At 45.3% G+C, this 21746-nt stretch overlaps 1 protein-coding gene across 1 annotated transcript in view; it reads right to left on the reverse strand.

Moving 5' to 3' along the window:
* Nucleotides 1-21540, reverse strand: part of LOC125757195 (nose resistant to fluoxetine protein 6-like) — a 252488-nt gene extending 230948 nt beyond the window's left edge. Inside the window, exon 1 of the mRNA XM_049412547.1 lies at nucleotides 21270-21540. Within this exon, the coding sequence (XP_049268504.1) occupies nucleotides 21270-21540 (271 nt within the window). The remainder of the gene's footprint in view (nucleotides 1-21269) is intronic.
* Nucleotides 21541-21746: the final 206 nt, after the last annotated feature.

A 21746-nucleotide genomic window follows, 5' to 3' on the forward strand; every position in this document is an offset into this window, starting at 1 on the left:
TGTATGTGCTACCTAAAGGTAGCATATACAGTAACTCTACGTTGACCAAGCTACGACGTCATGTGATAACGTCATCATGTGACGTTACGGCACATTTATTTATTTAATTTTTTATTTCTTAATTTAACAATACTGCCAATCTCTTCAGAGATTATAGCATGGAAGGCACAAGTAAAATATTATTTGTTTACACAAAATCATACATGATTAACATTACACATTACCGTTAGAAGAACACAATGTTCAAACAATTTTAGTAAGAACAAAATCATGGACGTGATTATCACTGAAAACAACTACAAAAAGATAAGGTATACATTTTTAACATGGCGTAGGATGAGTAATTACACATTACTATTATAAGAACACATTATACAAACAATTTTTAGAACACCAAAGTAATCGAACAACATGTCACCTAAAATAATGGAATCATAAAAATAGAAGAAAAAAACAATGCATTAGTAACACTACAGACTCACCGCTTAGCGGGTTTATTGATTTTGCAATGTCGTTAGTGCTCTTTGTGAAGCGAGCAATTCATTTTCAATCGCAGTTTTTGTAAAACAACTTATTAATGATTCGTTGCTTACAGTAGGTTTCGATGAGTTCCAGTATTCAATGGTTAAAGGGAAAAATTATTATTTGAAGAAATTAGTGTTGGAAGAGCATTCGGCAAGTGTATAGGAGTGCTTATGACGGGTTGGTCTGCCATGTGAATAATATATATATCTTGAAGTATCAATTTTTATTATGTTGGGTCAAGACGTCATGATGACGTGATATGGTTCCGCCATCACTTGATGATCTTTTTTTGCATCACTCCTGTTGACGCCGCCGATGCGGAACACCGGTCCATTTTCGCGCTTGATGAGGCATCTAAAGCTTTTGCCTTAATAAATCAGGTAACCTGTGTGTACCCACGTGGAAGACCTAAAGCCCAGTCGGCGAAAGCTCTGCTGGACCATCAATAAAGTTGTTACCAACCAAAACCTGTGTGTGCTGCTAGTTCCGTGTTGTGGTGTTCTTATGTATTTGCGGATGTGCCAATTTTTTTCACATTGCTTATAAACGGGAATCTAATCCAACTGGCAATGCTGTTTCTTCTTCATGCACTGCTAAATTGTTTCAAGCAGGGGTCGGCAACGTGCGGCCAGCGGGACGGTATTATGCGGCCCTCAGCACGACGTCAAAAGCCCCCTCCCCTTGTCACTACCTCTGAAGGCTGACGTGGCAGTGTTCACGTCGAATGGGCTTATACATGAACAAAGAAAGTTCGCTTCCAATTCCCGATCTTCACACTTAGTCAGATAACGTATTCGCTTCCTAGCTTTGCACAGACCCCCCCCCCCCCCAAAAAAAAAAAAGAGGGAAGAAAAATTCTTTGTGGAAATACTAGATCAGGGAAGGACCTTCATCCAAGTAAAAGGCAAACTCGTGTTGCTCGCAGACGTTAAGGCTCTTTAGCTGAAACTGAACATTTGCCAACAGCAGGCTACCTAGTGAATCTAGTGTTTGTCACCCCTGCGGCAAAAGCTTTGTGGGAGATTCGAGCATACCGCTTCTAGAAAAACTTTGTCAAATATTACGGAGGTTAAAGTTAGCCGTGGCGTAGCCGGGGTTTGGCACAGCGGGCCCGTGCCCCTCCCGTAATTTATTTGTGGCATGGGGCACATGGCACAAAATGACACTCGACCACCCTTGCCTGCGCGGCCCCCACTTCGGATTAAGGGCGTGCCCCCACCGAAATAAAATTCTGCCTACGCCACTAGAGGTTGAGTTCTCTGACTTAAAAAAAAGCAAAAAAAAAAACATTCTAGCATCCAATTTTTTTTTCCAATCCTTTCAAGGTGTGAATATGTACACCCGCCCACAAAAGTTCACGGAACCTGGGCTCCACTGAAAATGCGCATTTGTACTCTGTTAGTTCACGGCGCTTCTAACCTGGTGGGCAGGTGTGTAAGACACAGAAACTACCGCAGGCTGGAACATTCATTTGGAGGCTATGTTCTCAGACAAAGCGGGAATACAGTTTTTGGGGAAATTTCGCGTTCCGAAAACCTTTGGGGGCGGTGGTACCAGTTGGAACTGGCTGATATGCAGACAGACGACGAGCTCAAAGACGCATTTGATGCGAAAGGCACTGCGAAGTTTACGGTGGCCTCACAGACTCAAAGTTTCTGAGTTTGAAGAAACTAGCAGCAGCCATGATAACAGTGTTAGGCAGTAGATACGTCTGCGAACAGACTTTCTCGAGAATGAAGTCCGTCAAATCAAACTTGCGTTCCCGACTAACCAATGAGCGCCTCCACGAAATACTGCGTCTGTCAGTGAGCAACCTTGATATAGATGTTTGCGAGTTGGCTAAGAATGTTCAGCACCAAAAGTTTCATTAAAAGATTTTTGTTTGTTTGTTTGTTTCGTTGTTTGTTTGCTTGTTTGTTTGTTGTTTGTTTGTTTGTTTGTTTGTTTGTGAATTGCGACCTTGCGAAATGCGTGCTGAAAATCAACATGAATACCAGTTTCAAACATCACTGCGGCCCCCTTCATACAACTTGGCCCAAAAGGTTGCCGAGCCCTGGTTTAAAGCAATTAACGCTAACGTTGACGTGTGTCATAACGAAGGATGGTAGGATAAACGCCCTCTATTGGTCGCAGTTGAAGCTCGCGAAAGTTCTTTAGATAAAACATAACCAGGTGACCTACAATAAACTAGAACTCATACTGTTCAGGTGAAGAATGCTGAATTGCGTTTATGCATCAAAAATTTTCAAGGTAGATCACGGCGACAAAACCACATATTTTTCAGAATACCTGTGCCGCAGATGAGGCCCTGTGAGAAGTTTCACTTGATTATCATAAGTTGGCCCTACAAGAGAATACTCACTCATATTTAACATAATTTTCTTTCAGACTTCACATTCACGTTCATACTCACGCCTACTCTCACCTCTCGTCATTAACTCACACTCACGCCTTTGAAGTAAGTGCGAGTGAATCATGAGTGAGTATGCCGAGCTAACGTTTTTTACCGTCACCAAGCACAATGGCAATCTTGTATTCTTGCACAAACTCTTAGTGTCCAGATGCCGACTGATGACATTTAACGCACACTTTCGTTGGGATCATCCCAAATAATTGTGAAGCTTTCCACAATTAATATTGACTCATGGCGAAGAAAGGCAACGTACTGGGTTTAAGTGGACAAATTTGTTATCATCTTCGATTGGTGACTACTCGGGACACATCGTGCTCTTAAGAGAAGCCTGGTTCTCGAGTAAAGTTCGCGATACTGACATTTTACATTGCAAAGCAAGTCCTACAGAACTGGAGAGACTAAGGATAAAAGAAAGACAGGGAGGTTAAACAGGCCTGACCCCAGGTAGGCTACCATGCACTGGGGAACTTAGCAAGGAGGTGAGAAATGTTACTGTTGCAGCCGATGTTCCACGTTTGACATCACAGTCCGGTATCCTTAAGCAAACGCAGCAGTGCTTTCGTTGCCTTTCGGGACTGTGATGGACAATCCCACAGTCCTTTGATTCACGTCCATTCCTGATTGCACCTCTGACCTCATGCACACCACTGAGTTCCCAAGTGTAAGCCCCGGAACCATTACACCTTTCCACAGACCTCGAAGCACCTCGTAACTTTCGTATCCCCGTAACGCTCTGTGCTTCATTATTGCAGCACTCCTGTTTCCCTTTGCTGCCCGAGGCTTTTTCCTGTACCTCTATGTATTTATCCCCCTCATTTACCCATATCTTGAGGTACTTGTATTCGCTTACCCTCGGTATTTCTTGGCCCTGTATTGACACCGCCTGATCATGGGGATCATTGAAGACCATCAATCCGCATTTTGCTACACTAAATCCTAGTCCTAAAGCTTCACCTTCCCTTCTCTTCCACATATATCCGCCAGCATCTGTATATCATCTCGACTGTCCATAAATATTGGCTGCTGCGTGGGCACGCCCCTAGCGGCGAAACCCTCAGAAACTTTTCGATGATGGGATGGTAGCGCCCTCTCTCGGCCTAGCGGCGAAGCTCGGCGGCTGTTTCGCTTGGAACTACGTGACCACGAGGGCCATTTGCCTTTGGCCTATAAGTGCATTACACTTACCAAATCTCATTCTGTATTCACGTGATCTTTTGTGCTTTTAGGACCTTAGACTGGGAGCCGACCTTTCTTGACTCGGCGCGGCCCGGGTCTCGCTTTCAGCCTAAAGGCCGGGATCGGGGAGATAAATATTTACAAGTGTCGGGCCCAGAATGATGGCTCGTGATGGAAATAATAAAATCAACCTCGCATGAAAGTAGTCACAGATAATTCAGATTGGATTCCTCCGCTTCGTCACCAGAGTACGCCGACCACCTGTTTTTGTACCGTGTGAGGGAAGCGGTGCTTCGAAATTTTTAATGTTTTACGCATTTAAGTGAAGACAGTATAGGAGTTACTTTTTAGTTTGAATTTTTGTGAGAAATTTTACTTCGCACTTGCCACTTATAGCGTCATTTGTAATTGACCTTCAGCAGAAGTTGAGTACAGAAAAGCCTGTGTAAATGGGCGAACACATTGGTTCGCTTTACAAGAAATTTACAAGAGGCGGATGTAACACACCTATTTGACACATCGACAATGCGTCCATTCTGAGCCAAGGAAACAATTTGTGCGATGGTTTATTATTTTCCAGGAAACAGTATGTCCTGCACGAGGTTAGCGGATAACCCCCTGAGCTCAATTGACCTGAGGGACGTTCTCGTTAACGTCAAGGCTTGTTTTCTTTTTTTCCCTGGTGTCATGTACGCTATCAGCTCTGTCTACACGTATATCGAAGAAATCAGCCGTCGAGACTCAAGGACCGGCACTCACCGCTTGTGGAAGATACTGGCAACAAGGGTCACACAGCACGCGTCTTCTTGCAAGAAATTTTCAATCAGCAACTTTATCTCGAATATCCCGGAAACCTGCGCCAACTCGGAATGGATACGATAGAAATCTTAACCCTGACTACGCTCGCAACCTACGAGTACGTCGAGCGCTTAGCCTCGTGTAACATCTGGATCACGCGTTTTATCATTCACAGTGTGTGCGGTTGCCTCGCAGGCGCCGAAACGTTAAGCTTTTAAGGTTGTTATAAGGCTACTTTTTCACCTTGGTTGGCCTCTGTTATCCCCGATCAGACTCTCGACTTCACTGTGGCCTCCCAATGTACGTAGCGGGTCCCTCTTTAAGAAACTTGTGAAAGTGCACTAAACGATCGGATGGCGTATTTTTTTTTTTTTTTTGTTACCTAGTACAGAGCCGTGTTCAGGGTCTGGAAAATAGAGCGCTACAATGTTCCATTTTTTTCTTCACTGGTAAGGCTTAATGTTCTGACCAGAGCATGAAGGGATTTTATGGGTGGCCTGAGTTGGCATTGAACTGTATTTCGCGATTTAATGAATGGCAATGACAGACGTCATGCTGTAGTCATTCAAAGCCCACCTGCAGAATTTAACGCGAAGAAAAAGATAAGCACACGATCATCTTCGCATTCGCCCATCATTGCTGTAAATCAAGCCGGCTTCCCCAACGCCATAATCAAATAGCGATATGCAAGGCTTTAACACTTTCGCCTGTTTGGATACGTGATACATGATTTATGGTCATACCTGACCAAAATCCTCAACGTGTATCACTTGAAAATTCAGATATTCAGAGCTATCTCTACACAACCGCGATTATGGTTTCACGTGCCAGGCAAGTACAATAAGTTTATTTATTTATTTATTTATTTATTTATTTATTTATTTATTTATTTATTTATTATTTATTTATTTAACAATACTGCAGGCCAGCATGGCTCAGGAAAGAGTGGCATTACAAAGAAAGGAGAACAGCGCAGAAATCATTTATAACAATACCGGCACCACATGCAATACGTCAGTCTCGCTAGGACGATTTTTAACAAAGAAATGAAAAACATGACCAATAGCTTAAAGCAACACTCGCACGACAAGTAATAACAGTCTTGCGTGATTCAACATTCAGCACGACAAACGTTGTTCAAGGGCTTTATCGAAATTGTCTGCCTCGCAAACGAACTCAGGTAAACTGTTCCAATCCTAAACAGTGCGGGGGAAAAAAACTGTTTCATTGCCTCTGTTTTGGAAAAACATGGGTTGCAGGGTGTGTTTGAGAGTGTTGCGCGTCATCCTCCCTGTAGTGGGCTTTAAATATGAAGGTGCAGACATACTAAGTTTTCCTTTCAAAATATTGCGCAATAATTTGAGTCGACTGATTTTTCTACGGAAATAATACTTCTTAGGGTATAACTTCCCAAAACCTAGATATGATTATGAGAGGCGCCGTAGTGGCGGGCTCCGGAAACTTCGACCACCTGGGGTTCTTTAAAGTGCACCTAAATCTAAGTACACAGGCCTCAAGCAATTTCGCCTCCGTCGAAAATGCGGCCGCTGCGGCCGGGATTCGAACACGTGACCTGAGGGTCAGCAGTCGAGCACCATAACCACTATAGACCACCGTGGCGGGTTTTCTGCGGAAAGCCAATGTGAGAATGTTATAAGCTTTCGTGAACTGAGTTGGTGAATCTCGACTTTTGTATTTGTTAAATATAAATCTGATGGCTTTGCTCTGCAGGCGTTCTAAGCTCTGTATACCTTTTTTTAGTATACGTATCTCATACAACGAGTGCATACTCCAATATATGTCTGATAATAGCATTATAAGCTTGAACTTTAACTTGCACTGTTGCCTTTGCAAGCTATACCTTTTTAAAAAGCACAGTTTCAGAAAAGCTGAAGTGCAAATTGACGAAATGTGTGCCGGCCACGTCATATCACTAGAAAGAGTGATCCCTAAATACTTATACTCTGTTACTGATTGGATGGGGAAGCCATGGATACTGTAGGTGAACACTATAGGATTAGTTTTCCGTGTTATATCTATGAGCACTGTTTTATCAACATTTCATTCTATGTCCCATGCTGCGTACCAGCATTCAATATTGCGAAGTGTTTGCTGTAAGAGATTGTGGTCTTCAGAGCAGGTTATTTCTTTAAACACAACACAATCATCCGCAAAACGTTTAATATACACCGAGTCAGGGATAGTGTGCACTAAATCATTTACATACATAAGGAATAACAGTGGCCCCAAAACACTTCCCTGTGGCGCACCAGAACTAACATTGAGCATTCTAGATACACTATATTCAATTTCAACGAGCCGATTTCTATTAGTTAAATATTTATTAATATAAAGCGGCAATCCTATGTTCCACAATTTTAGAAGTAATTTACAATGCGGAACCTTATCAAACGCTTTGGAGAAATCAAGTAGAAGTATATCAGTTTGCCCCAATCGATAAACTGCCATAAATTCATGAATAGTTATTACCAATCGCGTTGTCGTGTACAATCCCTTCCGAAATACATGTTGGCAAGGAGACAAGACATTGTTATCAGTGTTGTATGCGTTACCCCAAAAAAAGTAACTAAACACGTTACTCGTTACGCTAAAGACACGGGAACGCGTTACCGCCCTGCGTTACCCATAAAAAAGTTAATGCTTTACCGTTACCGCTATCGAAAAAAAGCGACGGACGTTACTTCTGCCGGTACCCCATAGTCAAAAATCTTAATCAGTGCGTCCTAGGGTCAAGAACCTACAATAGTTCTAGGGTCAAGAACCTACCTACAATAAAGCTCATATTTATATGTCACATTAAAGTTGTCGCCCAAAGAAAAATTTTACCCGAAATACTGATTAAACGAGAACAATTTGCACAAATCTGCCATATCTTCGCGGTACTATAGTCGCCTAAAGTTGCCTGTATAGTTACATGTGGTGGCTTCCAACTCTGTGGCACATGGGGAAGCTATTTTTCGGAATGGGTCATTAAACACAAAGTGACCGATTTCATCATGAACGCTCTCCGCAATGAAATCACTGAACAAACTTGCAGTAATCATGACGGCGTGCTTCTACTACCAAAATAAATGCGGAAATTTTGGCAGCAATGGGGAAAATTATTCGCGCACATAAACAATTGTTTATGTGCGCGAAAAAAAAAAAGACATATCTTTTTTTTTTTTTCAGTTTGACCTGTATAATTGCCGCAAATATTGCGACAGCGTATGTGAAAGTGTTCGAGGTCAGCCTCGCTTGCTCAGGAATTCAGTAACCAGAAATGTAGGTGCAGTTGCAAATAGCAAGACGCAAAACTAATTTTGAATACGAAGTTTATAAAGAGTGCTAGGGTATTCCAGAGACAGTTTTCTAATGTAACTACAAACCGCTGAATATAAGCAACAGCTGTGTTTCAAATATTTATTCAGACAGCCTGACTCACTTATTGGCGAATACGTCCGCACCTACGCTAAATAGGACCTCGACGGACGCACTATGTGGTACTCCTGTATTCACTTTAAGGAAGAGCTCGTGAACACGCGGAAAGTTTTCCTTGAACCCGCTCATGGCAATGCCATGCGGCGTCAAAGGTACCGAGACAGTCGCTCATCTTCAGTTGTCGATTACGTTCAGAAGGCATTTCCGAAGAAGTCATCCTTGCGCTGGAGCTCACACCGAGTATTGAGGTCCACAAGCCGCGCAGGTCTCGACAGCTCGCTTTTGGCGGTTACGAGGAACTTGAACTTCGATAGCAAGGTAGCCGAAACTATCCATTTAATAAACTTCGGCAATTTGCTCCCCATTGCAATTTCGCCCGCACAATAAAGGACCCCGTGCGGGGTCGCTTTGTCAACGCTTGGCGGGCCGACAGGAGACTGCCCCAGCGAAAAAATACCGCCTGGGCGAGGTCTGAGAAAGGCGCTCCTATACAGGACGACTGAATTTTGTGTAAGACTGCGAGGATAATTGGAATTGAAAGCGACGAGTAACGTGACACCTTACTTTACTGAAAAATGGTAAGGAAAGTACGTTACCCGTTACAGTTCCGAAGTAGTAACGAGTACGTTGCTAAGTTACTGAAAAAAGTAACGCGTTACCGGTAACGCCGTTACTGGTAACGCGTTGCCGCCAACACGATTATTATCTGCTAAGAAACACGGAATATTGTGAGCCACTATTTGCTCTAGTAACTTGCAACTTACAGAAGTTAAAGAAATTGGTCTGTAATTGAAAACCAGTGCTGGCCAGTATCAAAAATACATGTATCTCATATACTATCTTAGATTTGGGTATCTTGTATCTGTATCACGATACGTCTCACAAGACGAGTATCTGTATCTGTATTACCGATACATGCATTAATATATCGTGCATCCTAAGATACGAGATACTGCTATCGAAAAAAAAACAACGTGCGAAACTATAGGCAGTGGCTGAACTCCGCTTCTCAAGCTGCTGCCACTAAACCACCTGAATAAAAGGAACCACAGGGACATTCTTTTATCTTTCTGCCAGAGTCCTCAAGAGAGGGCAGGCGGTGTCTGAGCCTCGCTATTGGTGGAGCAGAGTCACGTGGTGGCGCTCGCGTGATCTTGACAAAAACAAGCGTGCGAACTTCTACCCGAAGCCGACCTGTTGTGTTTCCGATATTATCTTTCTTTTTACATGTTTCGGTGCCATCGCGCATCCTCGTAAACACTGTATTGTTCTCCGTGCTCCAATGCGTGCGGCGTCTTTCGCGCAGATTCTTATGCCGCTGTAGTGTGTTATCAAAGTTTCTCTTACGTGGTGCTTCGTTACGAAGCCTGAAGAATGCAGGAATGGGGTTGCTTTGTGTCTCACGGCTTTCACACAACAGCGATTTCAAAGATTTCGTGGGTGTGATTTGGACTTACATAAGACGAGATTGACTTGTATGCAAATGAGATTCAAACAGCGCTCGCACCACGGGTACCGATGCTAGATGCAATAAAACAAGCACTTACGCAACACTAGATATATTGGCGGGCTGTATTTTGTCCTTCCTGCTACATTATTCAAGGAGTCCTTTTAATCATAATTTGATTGTTACACAAGTGCTCTTTTTGCTGTATGCCGTTTGCATGCCATACATTACCTAGGCCTCGCTATAGTTTTGCCATAAGACTGAAACTTGGGCTAGCTGGTCGTACTTCATAATGGAACGACAGCGCAACCACACACGGACAGAAGAAAGTACACGGAACACAGCGCTGGTGAAACATAGTTTTGCCAGTCTGTTTACTGCGATATGTGTTTTCCAACGGGCTACTAAAATACGTTCTCTGGTTTATTCCTATTTTTTAGCTATCTGCGCCATTCCTGCTATTTACATATCTACCGATTCCATGCGAGTATACTGTTTTGTCAAAGCGATGTTGAGGGAAGGAAGGCATATAAAAGGAAGAAGGTTAACCAGACAGAGTCCGGTTGGCTACCCTACGCCGGGGGAAAGGGAGTGGAAAGACGGGAGAGACAGCGAGAAAGAGGGGGGAGCGAGAAAAAAAGACAAAGGAAATGACCAATAAATGCGCTGACACATATGTGGCGGTGGCACTGTACAATAGTCACAAGCGTTCACAAAGGCCATTAGTCCTTAAAAAGCACAAAATTGCTTTAACTGAAAAGGTAAAATAGTCTGGGCGTTCCTAGAGTATACAGTAACAAAAATTCTGCTTACGACTTAGTAAAATTGTGAAATTGAGTTTACATTATACTAATGGAAATTATAAGAAGACATTTTGAAGATGTTTGGAAGGGATTCGATAAACATGTTACCAAATACTTGACTTTTCTGATCAGCGTCCCAGCGACCTGTCTTATGCGATTTTTCATCGGCACTGAGTTTTCTATTGTCTGACCTTCACGTCTAAGTTGACGATACATCATGCTTAATCGTCATAGCTTTTAAGGGGTGCCGCCTGTATCATGATTATACAGGGTAACTTGAAAAAATATTCATAAAGAAATGGCTAACCTCAACTCAGTGATACCAACGACATGGTTTGCTGTCTTGTGGCGCTCGTTTGGGTATTTTTTATATTGTGCTGAATTTGTTAATTAACTAAGATCAGTTATGCAACACTTTTTAATATTCACTTGAGGGCTAAGTGCGTTTCTCTACATTATAGAGGGCATTCCAAAGCGACCGATCCAATTTTTTGTGGGAACGCACATGATGCGTAGCGATTTTTTCCGGCGTTTAAAGAAAGCCCGCGAAACATGACCACCTGACTGCCCTCGTGCGCTGCCGTGCTACAGCGCTCTCAAACGTGCTTCGAGCGAAACGATCGGCGCGTGGACCGTGGCGAAACGAACAAACGCGGCTTTAGGCATCGGCTTCACAGTGCGCCAACATTTTTGAGGGCTGCACACGGTCAGGAAACGGCATCGTTTCTCGGAGGTCCGCTTATTTATTTATTTATTTATTTGGTTTGAATACATAGAAAACACGAAGAGACAGAGGAAATAGGGAGGGAATGCAGGCTGACAACTGCCCCCTAAAGGGGCACAATGCCTGCCCGCTCGAAGCGCGTTTGAATGCATAAGCGCATGAGTGGCGAAGTCTCGTGGTTGTATTTCATGTGTCGCGGGCCTTCTGTAAAAGCCGGGAAAAAAATCCACACGCAGCACGTGTGTCGCCACAAGAATTGGGTCGGTCGTTTTGGAATGCCCACTACGACGTGACGGCACGCACTTGGTCCTAAAGTCAATATTAAATATGTTGCATAATTGACCTTAGTTATTCAACTAATTAAGCGCAACATAAAAAATACCATACCAAGCGCCACATGACGGTGAACCATACGTCATCGGTTTCATTCCGTCGCGGTTAACAACTTTTTTTACTTATTTGCTTCTAGCTACGTGAAACACCCTGCATACTTTTCCGCTGTGATTGTCTGATATGTAATCGCCTTGCTTTTTTACCTAGATATATTAGTTTTCCTTTTTTAGGTCACCGCAGAGTATCTTGCTCTTAAAAATCGCCAGGTAATAAGAGCTATAAGTAGCGATAGTGTGAAGAGCGGTGGTATCCTGCGACGCTTTGTGCCAGTCAATACGTCTGAGACGTTTCTGGGCGGGACTAGTTCTCTCAGAGAAAAAATTTTATAAGATTGCACCTTAGTGCAGTCTTTTAACGAACGATTTACGCCAGTAGATAAGTAGAACATTAAAAAAAAAAACATTTCAGTTCTTTGCTCTCCAATGTAAACACGATGCGTCACAAAAAAGAAAATATCGCTGTTGCTGCTCTACACATATCGGGTTATCCGGTATTGCGAAAACGGCAATATGCTTACGGACAAGGTAAGACTGCTCAGCGACATTTGCGCCATCTTGCGGAGGCTTCTTATTGACGTCCTTTTAAGTAGATGGCCATCCGCTAGCTGGTCGGGAAGTAGAGCAGCGACGCCCACCATTTAAAAAAGTGTCAAGCAAAAACCACTGACCGCGCAGCGCATGGAGAGCTATCGTGTTAAGTAGCCAAACAAATCCCAATAAGTTGTTCCGGAATGAAACTAATATGCCTTGAGCAAGAAAAACAGAAATCTTTGAATACGAACAGATATTTTGTTAAACAAAGTTGGCCGCAGTTAAGAAATTTTCGGGTTAACATTCTTGCACTAAGAGTTTGCTGCTTCAATATATCGATCTATATGCAATAGCGAATTTGCAAATGTACAGAAGTATCTTAAGATACAATTGGGAAGTATCGTATCGGATACAATAGTTCCGGAAGTATCTTGTATCTGTATCTAAAATACTTTTTGCCCGACTATCTTGCATCGTATCGCGAAACAATTTCAAAGTATCTTTGCCGAGCCTTGTCAGTGCCACTGCCGCACCAGGCATCTCGAAGATGGTGCTACCGTCACAATGTTGCTCAAAGTTAATGTGCCTCTTCAAATCACCAGCTTCAACTTGATAAGTTGCGACATATCCCGGAAGAGAAATGAAGATATTACAAGGTATTATTAAGGTTGGGCTTAATATCGCTGTATTTATTGTTAGCCCTACTGTGACTGTCAACAGTATTTAATGACGTCCGTGTCAGCCACACGACCCTAAAGAATGCCTTTGGTCATACGACCGTGTTATTAGCACGAAGCGTGTAAATGGTATAACGAAAAGACACAATGATGGCTAAAATGGACAACGCTAAACAATTGCAATCTGTCCACTGCAGTGAGCTCAAGAAAGCCTAACAAACACGAAGTTGCGCATTTAGGGAAAAGCTTTCGAGCGCGTCGCTTGCGCCATCAGCACAAACTCGAAACTGTGTCTATCATTCTCTAAACGATGAAGACAAACACATCCGGCGCAAACACGCCGAACGGCAACACTTTTTAGCTATGCATTAAGGCATATGAATATGAACGCTTTCACATATCAGCAGAGAAAGCTCAGGAACGTTGGGATATGCAAAATAGCTTTACAAATCCAAAAATTCCAATATCAATGATGAAAAATTAATAAAGCATGAAACCCAACCGTACTAAGCCGTTCAAGGGTACTGAACCACCTTTCGGGCTTTGTGAAAAAGAGATTCTACGAACAGTGAAGGATGCTATGAACAGCTCAGCGAAATTTTTCAGTCGTACGCGGCACGTGCAGTTGACAAGCGGAGCGCGAACTTTCAAGCGCCCTCTCTTCATACCTGTGCTCACTCTCTCCAGAGCAGCCGGCGGCTGTTGTATGGCTGCTATTGGCCGACAGTCGACATAAATCAGGAGCGGCGATCAGATGCGCTCCTTGCCACGGAGTGTGGCCACGTGCCAGCGCCGCGCTCAATCGTGTGCTGAGATTACACAATAGCGTCACTAGCGCGAAAGAAACCAATCACGCTTCACGGAGCCACGACGCGCGCTGGCGTAGCTTCGTGCCCCTTCCCTCTGTTTAGCTTCCAGCGCGCTCATCGGGGAGAGAAAGCGCTTTAATTTCGTGTGGCTTTGCTCGTTCATGAGAAATTATTTTTGCGGCCGCTCCAATAATGATGACGTTCGGTGATAAATATGGAAATGTGGTTAGCACCCTTTTAATAATGCCCGAAGCTCAATTTTCGGCTGGTGTTTCTTTAATGCTACAGCTGCCCCATGTAGGTGCTTAGGTCATAGAAGGCGCTGTTGCCGATCACGTCTACGCATCGCCAGCTGTTTAGCGCGCAGTATTCTCATGTGTTGAGTGTATGCGCTAGGAAGCCATCGCATTTTCAATATCGATTAAAAACAACACGCACACCGATGGGTTTCGGTAATTTGCTCTGTCGAAGAAGCAATCTAGAGCAAAACGTAGCCAAGTCTGAAGCTAGAGGGTGGACTCGCGTCCGTCGTGTCCCGCTTACCGTTATTGGCTAGTGAAAATTTCTTGCAGATTATTACGTCTAGTTGAACGGGGTGCAAAAACAGAAAAGGAACCCTCTTTTTCTCTCTCTATTATTCGCAGCACTTTACTAGCTGCGGTCATTCCGTAATTCACCCCATGTTCTTTGCGTCCTTTGATAAGCTGAGTTGCGCGATACGAATCTGAGGAAATTGAAATTCCTTTTTCACGAAAAGACGCAGCGATTCTCGTGTCTGCGTTCGCGCGTAATCTGCAGAGAGCAATATGGAGCGATGCCAACAACCAGTACGGACCGCTGCACAGAATAGACCCGACCTGTATCTTTCATATGCCACAGGGATTAACCAGACAAGATGAAACTTGCATTCATCGGCTGAGACTCGACGTTGCCTACACGAAATACTTCAAGCACAAGATCAGGCAGTCGGACTCACCCACGTGCACCACATGTAACACTCGGGAAGACCTGAACCACGTACTCTGCGACTGTTCCCATTACGACGCAGAAGGACAGATTCTGAAGGAGGCACTTCATTTGCAACGCGGCTCGAGCTTGGAGCTGCGGCACCTTCTCGGCCCGTGGCAAGACAGCAGTTGTGCGATGCGCAGCACAAAAGCGCTGTTGGCGTTTTTGAGGAACACTCAGCTTAACCAAAGCCTGTGAAGGACTCTTCTTATGTATATATGTGTGTTTGTGACTGTATGTACTATTTGTATGTATATGGTGTATATGTGATCATTGTATATATCATAATCACCCGACACCTGGAGTAGCAAGCCAGGCGACAAACCAGGCTAACCTCTCCGGGCATTTCATTAAAGAATCTTATCTCTCTCTCCGTTCAAACAGGCGGCGGCTTACACATGGTGCGTAGACTACGTGCACTGGGAGCTGTGTACCATTTTCTAGAGCGCGCGCAAGTGTGTGCATGTGCAAAACAGCGGAGGGGGTTTCCTGTTACCTAATTGCTGTGACCACTGCAGACATAATGAATACAGACGCATTATCACTCAGGCATGGAAGCTTCCATCTCGAACAAGGAACTGCATTTCTTGGAAGCTGCGCGCATGCCTGCAACGAGGTACGTGTTCCCTTTTTCATTATCATGTTTTCTTTACCTTCCAGTCGGAATCAAAGGCTGCATTTGTGTAAAAGTCATACAAGAACTTAGCCTTATCTCAAACAAATGGCATTCCCAGAAGGCAGGCACTGAATAATACTGTTCCAAAGTACAACAGACCACAGAAACGTTACTGAGAAAGTTGCAGCTGTCGACGCCGCATAGAAAGCACATGGGAACAGGCCAAGGGCATCCCAAGCTCATATCATTAGAGACACTTGATGGGCTCGTGCAACTTCTACGGTGGGCGTGTGTCATATCAGGCATTTGTCCTCGCCTGTTCGTGATCATTGTATCGGATGCGCTGCGCTCGTGCTGGGTAACTACCTAATCAACCTCCTAAAAGTGAATATCCGGCCGCTCACGTACAAGACCATGTTTAAAGTGAACATTTCACAGACACGTTTCTGTTTGGAAAGAAGGCATAGTTTAATACAAAAGGCACCAAGTAAAAAAAAATGGGAAAGAGGAACCTTCAGTCTAACCGCAAAAGCCGACGTTTATAAAACTACTCCGGACTTGTTCAGGGATGACTACAACGTGGGTGTATGGACGCAGCCTTTCTACTGTCTATAGTTTTTTCTCCTGAGGCATGGTGACGGCCACTGAAGTCAGCCCTTCGGTAACGCCCTTGTCGACCGATTAATTCCAGGTGTCGTCTGGATGTATTCCACGAAGGGTTGCTTAAGGGGGCTGGTCTCGAAGGCAGCTGTCAAAGGAAATGCGGCGCACCTCGCTATCCTCAGAAAGGGTGCCTATTTGGTTCCTGTGCTGACGCAGGGGAAGTTTTTAAAGCGAGACATGAAATGGGGCGAAATAGACTGCACATAGCGAAACGACGCCTAAATTGTCATTGGCAGCGACGCCAGGTGACGTCGCAACGGAATTGGCACACACGGGCGAGGGCAGCGGCGCTATTACCCCTGGCTCTCGGAGGCCTTTGTTATCAGCTCTCGTTCTATAGGTACTTCACCTCGGGAATCGCAGTAAAGACAATGAATGTATAGAAACGAAATAAATTCGAAAGGAAAAACGTCGCCGGTAGCGATTTTCGAAAGTAAAGCCCCACGCTCAGAAGCCGAATGGCTTACCCCCCGGGCGAAATCAGCGCCTCCTTGGCAGCAGCACTGCTTTGCTTTATGTCACCTGGAGCGAACTTTCGACGTCCACGCTTTCGTCATGCAGGGCTTGGCAATGGAACTTTTGTTTGAAACAGCATTACGTCATCAAGTAGAACGCACATGCACCCTATCTCGGAGGCGTTGCGCATGGACCGTATCTTTCTCTCACACTCCCGCTGGGTTTACCGGCAGTGCGCGCCTCGCTGCTGCTTCCTCGGTTCCGTATCGCGCAGGACGTGTTACCGTCGCGCCTCGTGCCTCGTCGGAGAACTCTCCTGTACTGCTGACGACTCCGTCTCACTCAATCGTCCCCAGAGGCATGGAGCTTGTACGCGTGGAAATCAGGGAACCGAACACGAGTGAAAAACAGGCTGCCTAAAAGAAGCGGTTAGGGGAAACGAAAACCCTCCCCGAAAGGCAGCGCGCACAAAGGAAACGACGTGCCGCATTTGGACCCCGAAAGAAGCGCTGCCACCGTATTTCCTTCCGACCCGGCTCTGCATACTCTGGTGCCGCACACACGCAGCGTGTTCCACGCAGCAAGAAAGAGGATTAAAAAAAAAAAACCGCAGCTGAACCAACGGGATGTTCGCGAAAGAACAAATTATTAAGGCTTTCTGCTCAGCGCCTTTGAGGAAGGGGGAAGCAAAGATGATAGGCAAGAGCAGGCTCGTTAGGGCATTTTTTTATTGCGCTTGATTAGTTAATTAAGCAGTGTCAATAGGGCCAAGTGCACTTCGTGACGTTGTAGACGGCATTTGAAAACGACAGATGCAATTTTTTGTGGCGACGTATGTAGTACGTACTTACATGCTGCGTGGGGATTTTTTTTTTTTCGGCGTTTAAAGAAAGCCCGCGACATATCAAATAAAACCACGTGACTTCGCTCTGGGAAGCAACCGTGTGCGCCGATTATCAAGGTGTTGCTTATCAGGGACGACGGCTCTTCCTTGCCGCGTGCAGCCGTCGAAAATTCTGACACGCTCTGAAGCCTATGCCTAGAGCAGCGGCCGCTCATTTCGCCACGGTTCGCGAAGCATAAGGACGAACGCTGCTACACCGTAGCGCACGCGCGCTACGATATAGCAGCGTTTTTTATTTCATATTTCGTGGGGTTTTCTTTAAATTTCTGAAGAAAAAATTACCCCGCAGCATGTACTATCGTGAGCAGTATGAGCTCGAACGCGCGAGCGCGTGGAAAATAGCCTCAAAACCGAGATTACGTGACACGTGTATGGCGCTGCCGGAACCGGAGGGGAAAGGAGGGCGCTCTTCCGCTGACTGTTGGCCCTCCCGCATCGCTAGCGTTGCTGCGAAACAGCAGCTGATTGCGTTATATCGACCGCTAGCAATGATAACGAGAAAAAAATTGCACGAAAAACAAAAATAAAAGAGGCCTATCAAAATATCAGGCAACACCATCTCCATATAATACAAGCATGGCCTGTGCATCACGGCAGGCAACGTCACACCCTATACCTCAGCAGCTACATGGGCTGATGGGTCATTGGCTGTGGCTGTGCGTGTTGATGTGAATTCATATTGCCGCTAGCAGCCACGATATAAGCTGCCGTTTTGCAGCAACGACATCGAGGCGGGAGTATCAACAGCTAGCGGAAGAGCGGCGCCCTTTCCACTTTGTTTCCGACAGCGGCCGCTGCGAATCAACTGATATAGGGTTCGAGGCTATTCGCCAAGCGCTCGCGTGTTCGAGCTCATATTGCTCACGATAGTACGATGGCTCGAAAAATTGGATCGGTCGTTTAGAATGTCGCCTACAACGCAACGAAACGCACTTGGCCCTCAAATGAGTAATAAGATTTTTGCGTAATTGACATTGGTTATTTACCTAATTCAGCGCAACATACAAAATGTCCTAACAAGCTCCACATGAGGCAAACCGTATGACATTGGTTTCACTCATTTTCAGTTAACCAATTTTCTTTAGATCCTTGGCTCTTGTGACGTGAAACATCCTGTATATGCTTTCACGGGTGTCATCCAGTCACGCCTTGATAAGGTTTTGATGTAGCGCGAACCGTCGCACGAGGACACCACACGTGTCCGTTTCCCGTGTCCGTGTGTTGTTTCGCACTGCATCAAAGCTGTTCAAATAATTCGCCGAAAAACCCACATTGCAACCCTGGCTAAGGGACCGAGCCGGTCCTGAAACGTGGAGTCAAAACTCGCGGAGTCAGAATTGTGCTTTTCATAAAGCTTTTATTTTTAAGCAAAGGCAATCTTTAGAAACATAACTCAGCGTTGTTCGGCACCGTGTTGCACTGTAAAGAAGATTTTGCTGGTTGAGCGATCGATGGTGGCAGCGTGTAACGGCGTCTCCAAAGTTAGCGACGGGACACAAGCTGTTCATGTAATGAACTAAAACCATGAACTACTATTTAAGCTACATACATGGCGGAAGGTGAAAGCTGAAACGGAGCCAGCGCAGCTGTAAGTGAAAGGCATGTTTTGCCTCTTTCCCCGCTGTATTTGGGTCAGTAGATCTACTTCGATTTCTGTTCACCAAGTAATGCGGCGGAAGCTACGTAAGCAGTGAGGTCACAGAAATGTATCACTGCGTATTCGGTAATGTCAGCTTCGATCTGTATGATAGTCTATTTAACCATATTATCACATGTAATTAACGTTATCACAAATCATACAATTTTTGTTGGCCCTGGAGTTCTAGTAAGTAATTTTCTATGTTTCTGTCACGATTGCAGGGTGTGTGCGCGGTACTGATGAACGGAAGCAGTCTTTACGCCGTTCATATAGTTATGGTTCAGATTTGCGATATCTCTTGCATGCTTCGCATTTCTTACTAACGAACGAAGCCGCTCTTGCGTCAGATGAAACGGCGAAATCTATTTCTTTAGGTCGGTTGGTACGCACTGCGTTTTCATCGCAAATGTAGGTCGTTCGGTTCGCTGCTGTCGCATCTGCAGCGCCAACTAGTGTGTATGAAACACCGTCTAGGATTGGGCTCTGCGGGGCTCGTTATGGCACATTGTCTGATCTTGAGTCGAGTGGTGGTTTACATGCACGTCGACCACGCTGAAGGGCACTTTATATTCCGACGTCACGTCGGCACTCGAGCGCCGACCACATCGGGGAGACCTGTACGTATTAGATTGGAAATAAACAATGTTGTATATCAGCGCCTGCCTGATCTCTCACTCTCCTTTCGTGAGCAAATAGCTACATCATGTCATAGCACATCCTGAACGCTTCGTTAATGAACAGGCCGAGACGCTGACGTTCCTGGTTTAAGCAGCGTTCGTTGGCGCATTCTGCGCAAAAGAAAACAGGCACGAAAAAAAAAAAAAGACGGAGACAAACGTTTCTTCCGTCGCGACCAACTCGCCCACTCTGATGAGGTGCCAGCCTGAGCAAAGCTAGATTACAAGTGGCGGAGTCACAGTACGCTTTACGTAATATTCATCGCGTTGTAACCAATGCTATGCGACTGTAGCCAACAACCAACCGGCATTTAACCAACGCTTGCCAATACTAGGCACAATTAGCGAGTAAATACGGTAGTCTGGTTCATGCCGTACATATTCTGATGTATCCCAGCCTAAGGAACGACTAAAATAAGAGCCTGCCATTCATAACAACATGACTCATGACACGTGTTATTCGTTACTAGTAACAACTATTTCTGGGGTTTTACGTGCGAAAACCACGATACGATTGATTACAAAACTCGCAGTTTCGGCCACCTGGGAACGTGCACTGCCACCGCAGAGTAGGCACCCAGGTTAACCTTTCCTATATCCCTTCTCTCTCTCGTCTCCACCCAAATGCGACCACCGTGGCCGTCAGCAGCCGAGCAGCGTACCACCGCGGCTGGTATCATTCACGTATCCGTGCTTGTTATGCATGCATGCCAACTTTCGGGTGTGACACGCTAATGAAATGACAACGAGGGTTTCACAACGTATGGGATGATATGTCATCCATACCAAGCAACATGCATGCCATGAATCAACTGTCGTTCATGTTGGCCATACACGCACGTTGTACCATGCACATTCTTGTATGAAGGATTTTTCGAGAAATGTGCCCGAAAAATCCTCCAAAGATATTGGCTCGCTACTTTCGGCATTACTTTTTTCTGTGGTAGCAGACATCCTAAGACGCCTAGCGACACCATTACCGGCAGTAAAAAAATTAAACTTTACTTTTTTATCAGTGGAGACAGACGGTTGGCTGAAATGGAAAATTTTAACACCTCCTGCGAAGAGCCCATTATCGTACTGAGGTGTCCAAAAAAGCTGTTAATTTTCGCGAAGCGATGAAATCATCGTCAATGGTAAAAACGGAAGCGCCGTTACAAGCGCGCTCGCTTCCTCTCGGAGAGAGCCAGGGCGTCAGAAGGCGTCAGAAGATGTTCAAGAAGAGCCTTTAAAATAAAGATGCCTTCCTCCCAGCACTTTCTACATTTGACGCGCCATCGTGTCAGCAAAAGACCTTTGAAACAACGCAAACGCTTTAGTGTGTGCATTTGCGTTAATTGGTCCAAGCGCTAAGCCCACCGATTTTTTGGCTCCACTCACTGCACGCCGGAATAATAGAACAAGTGTACGTTTCTCATCGAAATTCATATTGTGGCCGCCGCAGTATAGGTGCCAAGTTTGAAATCAAGGTTGGCATCTTTACTTTTGATTCGGGTGCAGCGCTTGCGAACGCCTCCTCTGAGCATGTCACGACGGCGCACTGTTAGACGCAGTTCATTGCAATACTCACGTCTGACCACATCAGTGTTGAGCTCCTGCAGGCCCCGTAGAACACTGGTCAGGCTGATGAAGCATTCACTGGATAGGTCCGCCTCGTGGATCAGCGGAAGAGCCTCCCGATACGACATACTGATCAGCTTCTGGACCAGTGACTTTGCATTGCTCTCAATCGCCTTCCACTTGGCCACAAATTCGTTGCCATGTTTCGATGGTGTGCTGGTGGACGCGTGTCTCGCGAAGATAGCACACACAAGCGCAGTCGGCAACCACCGGATCCACATGGCGAGAAATGCTTTCTGATCGGTGCACAACGCGGTACTGCTTTGGAGAAACGTGGCATTCTCGAAGGCCGCTCCCCTCTCCAACCATCCCGGCCAAGGCTATACAATTACGACCTCGACGTCGTCGCAGTGATTTCTGGCGCACCAGTGGTGCGTGTCCCGCCGGGGTCAGCCCGTGGGTGCTTCGGTTGCAGTCTTCCGCCGGA

The sequence above is a fragment of the Rhipicephalus sanguineus genome, chromosome 1 (genome assembly GCF_013339695.2).
Source record: "Rhipicephalus sanguineus isolate Rsan-2018 chromosome 1, BIME_Rsan_1.4, whole genome shotgun sequence".
Lineage (NCBI taxonomy): Eukaryota > Metazoa > Arthropoda > Arachnida > Ixodida > Ixodidae > Rhipicephalus > Rhipicephalus sanguineus.